General features: G+C 35.2%; 1 protein-coding gene and 1 pseudogene across 1 annotated transcript; both read left to right on the top strand.

Moving 5' to 3' along the window:
* Window positions 1-1,964: 1,964 nt before the first annotated feature.
* LOC147471940 (cuticle protein AMP4-like) lies at window positions 1,965-3,099 on the top strand. The gene is made up of 3 exons (XM_086535664.1): window positions 1,965-2,086; window positions 2,471-2,676; window positions 2,816-3,099. Exons 1-3 carry the CDS (start codon window positions 2,078-2,080, stop codon window positions 3,003-3,005), a joined length of 405 nt encoding a protein of 134 aa, XP_086391790.1. The 5' UTR covers window positions 1,965-2,077; the 3' UTR covers window positions 3,006-3,099.
* A 921-nt stretch (window positions 3,100-4,020) lies between these two features.
* LOC147471939 (uncharacterized) overlaps window positions 4,021-5,000 on the top strand; it is a 6,409-nt pseudogene continuing 5,429 nt past the window's right edge.

The following is a 5,000-nucleotide window of genomic DNA, read 5'->3' as shown; positions in this document are numbered from 1 at the left end:
TATATGTATATATATGAACATATATACATACTGTGTGTGCACACACACACACACGCACACACATAAAGTAACGTTTTTTCATATGTTTAGATCTGGTATTATGAACTGACGTATCTCTTTACTGCGGAGTGAGCGAAGCATCCACAAGTTATTTCTTTTAATTATATATGTAGATATGAGCGTATATATGACCAGCGTTTACATGCATTAGAGAGGTAAAGGAGAACTTATTTTCTTCTCTTAAAAATGTACTTTCTTTCCATCTACTTTACATTTTACATTATATGTTCGGCACTGCTGCGGCCATGATTGATGAATGGCATTGACCTACTGAATAGCCCGCCTGAAGCCTTTGATTTCGGATCCAAAACTAATACGAAAAGGCTGAAATAAAAGGTATTACTGAAGTCGTTATTGGCAATGACTTATGTTCATGTGGATTATGACCAACCCTATGCAGTTATTCATTATATTATTTGTGCATCGTGTTTATATTATTTCATGGAACATTGGGCTGAACAAAACTGACCCTGTAAGGCACAAACACACATACATACACACACACACACATACACACTCACTCCCGCGCGAGCAGAAAAGCATTTGAAAGAGATGGTTTAATCCTATGTTCGAGGAAAAGAGAGGATATGAAAGCCTTTTTTTGGAGTTCTAAATTGAATCGTAGGATTTTTCATGAACTCAGACAAACAACCACACGTATGCACCCATTCAGCAACATGATTTTTTTCATTCTTAATCCTCAGCACAAAGTTCATCACATATTTGCTATGGACCTTGACATAGCCCATATCTCCTCTCTTATATTAGCCTTTACTCTTTATTACAGGTCTTTTAGAGGTTTGGACTGAGGGGAATTTATTCAAAGTCAGTCTTCAGACTAACCATTCATTTCCCAAAGTGCTTTACGAGATAACCACGAGACAGATGTAAGGTGTGGGCAAATTATAACCATAGCTCACAGCTCTTCGTAAAAGTGGAATTTTTTGTAGTAATTTCGAGAATGGAAAGGGATGAGATTTTTTTGTTAGCCTTTTCCGAAATAGAGGTTTAATAAGAGGTGTTTTTGCTTTGGAACTTCAAATACGAGGTTTTTCTTTTTTTGAGCTTTTAAAATAATTCTCAAATTTGTAAGAAAAATTTTTAATAGAAGTTTCTATGAAAAAAATATAAAGGATGTTTTAACTCGGACTCTCCATCTTATATATATATATATATATATATATATATATATATATATATATACATATATATATATACATATATATATATATATATAAGAATAGTATATAATAATAATAATAATAATAATGATAATAATAAAAAGAAGAATTCAACCATTTTTCTCCTTTTGACCTAGACAACAGTCGTCAGATTCCGAAAAGTTTGAAATTTATATTTTTATTTATTTATCAATTATTATTATTATTTTTTAACCATCTTTGATAACCCTCAGGGTCAGAATATGGGAGGCGCCTCCTCACTTCCACAATGACTTTATTGGTCATCCGACTTTTATGAGCGTTGTACTTGTACATTTCAAAAGGTAACATATACAAATACATATAGATATACATATATATGTATATATATATATATATATATATATATATATATATATATATATACATACATAGAGAGAGATAAAACGGAATTCTATTAAAACCTTGTAGGAGTCTGACTAATAATAAAAAAAAATATATATATTGTAGCTCCCAAGCACAGATGCTCTGAGGTTATTGCTATTTGATAATGATAATAATGATGCTAATGATAAGGATATTCATAACAATCATAACGGTGATGATAATACTTGTGGTAATAACAAAAAAAAAGGTACTTCAAAATACGTCTTCATAAATGCATACACGGAATATCGCAAAAACAAAGACCCACACTATTAATATATTTCATATTAATAGTCCCAAACATATGTGCACATGCAAGAAGGGCAATCACTGGTCAAAAGCATACTTGCCCTCGGTTTAGCCTCTCACCTGTGACTATATAAACTGGTCTCGCACAGTGACTGTCGCATTCACCTCTAAATCGTCTCATCATGAAGGTTGTGAGTACTTTAAACCAATCATCTTTTTATCAACTCTATATGCACACATACACACACACGCACATATATATACAAATGTATATATATATATATATGTGTGTGTGTGTGTTTGTGTATACATATACGTATATAAGTATATAACGGATAGATTAATAGGTAGATAGATATATACATATATTTTTGTGTGCGTGTATGTGTGTAATCTCCACAGAGTAGGGATATACATATATATGTGTATATGTATATATATATATATATATATATATATATATATATATATATATATGTATATATAAATGTGTGTGTGTGTGTGTGTGTGTGTGTGTAAATGCGCAGATATCTGCATGATCAGAATTATAATTATAATTTTTCCTTTTATTATAGATTGTTATCCTTACTGTGTTGGCTGTGGCTGCGGCCGAACAGCTGCCTCTCACCAACCCGCCGGTTGCTATCGTGCGCAGCAACCAGGTGAATCCCGACCAGTTCGGCGCCCACAGCTCCGACTTCGAGGCTGCCAATGGCATCGTGTTCCAGTTTTCCGGCTCCGAGGGCGTCGCGGGGGGTTCCAACATGGTTGGCTCTTGGAGGTAAGTGGTAACATTCCCCTGATTCACTCTGATTACCCTTGGCATAAAGAACAACTGTTAGGAGTAATGAAATTATAATCGCGTTGTGATAAATTGATACCAGTTAAATCTGTTATCTAACAAATTTCTTTCCTTACAGTTACCCTCTGGAAGATGGCACTGTAGCATCCTTCAAATTTGTAGCCAACGAGAACGGCTACCAGCCCGAGTCGTCCCTCCTGCCCGTGGCCCCCGCCTTCCCCCACCCGATCCCTCAGTTCGTCCTCGACCAGATCGAGTTCGCCCGCCTCGAGGACGAACGCAAGGCTCGTGAAGGGGCAAAAGCTTAAGCGTAGACCATTAGTTTAAATACGAATTTATCTAGACTTATTGTTATATTTTAAATCATATTATGCTTGAATAAATACATAATACAAAGAATAATATTGGTGTTTCTTGCATGCGAAGGACGACCTTTCTCGATTGATCTGGTGTTCAGAGCAGGAATCGTTAGAATAAAAGTAGCGCTGCAAGATACTGCTATATATAGCATGCGAGGCAAAGCGCTTTAGTAGAAGCAGCGTATTGCGAATGAAATTTTGAAATGATTACACAAATAATGGGACCATCTTAAGCATATATAACAGGACACTGTTGAGTATTGTGTAGGTAGAAAAATATCAAATCATTAAGTGATGTATGGGATCCTTTGCTCTACTGTATAGAATAATAGCATTGTTACCGGCAATAAACAAATTACGTTACCCTGAAAAATATTGTGGAGTGAAATGAAGTACTGTTGGAACATTAATAAAATTCAGGCGGAGCTCGCATTCGGAAATCTCATCGAGCTGAACTGAACTGAGAAGTTGCTTACACATGAACGCAGTGCCTTAACAAGAATGGACTAACGTACTACAGCAGCTCGCAGGACTTATTTTGACGGTTAAACAAATAAGTTCATTATCCAGCCCTGGATTGCAATATCAAACTTTTGCAAACAAATTCAGGAAAGATAAATGGTATGATGATGAAATACTAACACATATAAATGAATATATATATATATATATATATATATATATATATATATATATATACATATTCATATATGTATATATATACATACACACACACACACACACACACACACACACACACATATATATATATATATATATATATATATATATATATATATATATATATATATATATATATGCGTGTGTTTATTGTGAAAGAATCGACACTGAAAATGGATTTCTTGACATTTTTTTAAAACATGCATGGTGTCGTGGATATTGCTGTGTGCTTAATAACTATACGTCAAACCGAGAATTTCATACATTTTCATTTTCTGAAATTATGTTCCAGATTACATGTAACAGAAATGCCAGTCGACATAAGATATGCATTGATATAAACTGTCGCATCCTCTTTTCATACACCTCCAAACCGTCTCACCTTGAAAATTCTTGTGTACTTATTTCAATCAATAAACGCCCGTTACGCCGCTTATATTTCAGAGCGAATTACTGTAGAAGAGAGAAAAAAATAGATGCAGATCCATATTTGATATTAAAAAACGTATTTGATGTTGTCATTGGTACCTTCGCCGTGTTGGCTGTGGCTGCGGCCGAACAGCTGCCTCTCACCAACCCGCCCATTGCTATCGTGCGCAGCAACCAGGTGAATCCCGACCAGTTCGGCGCCCACAGCTCCGACTTCGAGGCTGCCAATGGCATCGTGTTCCAGTTTTCCGGCTCCGAGGGCGTCGCTGGGGGTTCCAACATGGTTGGCTCTTGGAGGTAAGTGCTAACACTTGTTTAACTTTTTTATTTTCCTTGGAAAATGTTAGATGTAATGAGACTTCAGTGTCGTGGCGATTCGGTTTACGGTAAGTCTATAACGAAACACACACACACACACACACACACACACACACACACATATATATATATATATATATATATATATATATATATATATATATATTTTTTTTTTTTTTTTTTTTTTTTATTACAGTTACCCTGTAGAAGATGGCACTTTGGGTTCCTTCGTTTCCTACCCGCGTCCCCGACCTCGCCCACTCTAATCCCTCAGTTCGTCTTCAACGAGATATAATTTGCTCTTCTAGTGGACGAGTGTAGTGCTCGTGATGGAGCAAAGGCTCAAAATTATTATTACTATCATTTTAGATTAAATATGAAACTCTATTGCTAGAATTTTAAAACTATGTTCCCGTGATTCAGTAAATATCACGAATCCAAAGCTTTGAAAAGGCGATGCATTTTCTTTTTTTTTTCCCTTAACGCGTGTATGAGTTTATTCCTATATGATCTGCT

This window comes from Penaeus japonicus, unplaced genomic scaffold (assembly GCF_977035675.1).
Source record: "Penaeus japonicus unplaced genomic scaffold, GWHDUDI00000001_assembly GWHDUDI00000004, whole genome shotgun sequence".
Lineage (NCBI taxonomy): Eukaryota > Metazoa > Arthropoda > Malacostraca > Decapoda > Penaeidae > Penaeus > Penaeus japonicus.
Note: the sequence above shows the minus strand (reverse complement) of the source record. Positions and strands in the feature narration are given on the sequence as shown.

Bases quoted from the DNA above. Each gene is read 5' to 3' on its own strand.
- LOC147471940 (XM_086535664.1), top strand. The intron at 2,677-2,815 runs GTAAGTGGTAAC...CTTTCCTTACAG, and splicing joins AACATGGTTGGCTCTTGGAG to TTACCCTCTGGAAGATGGCA.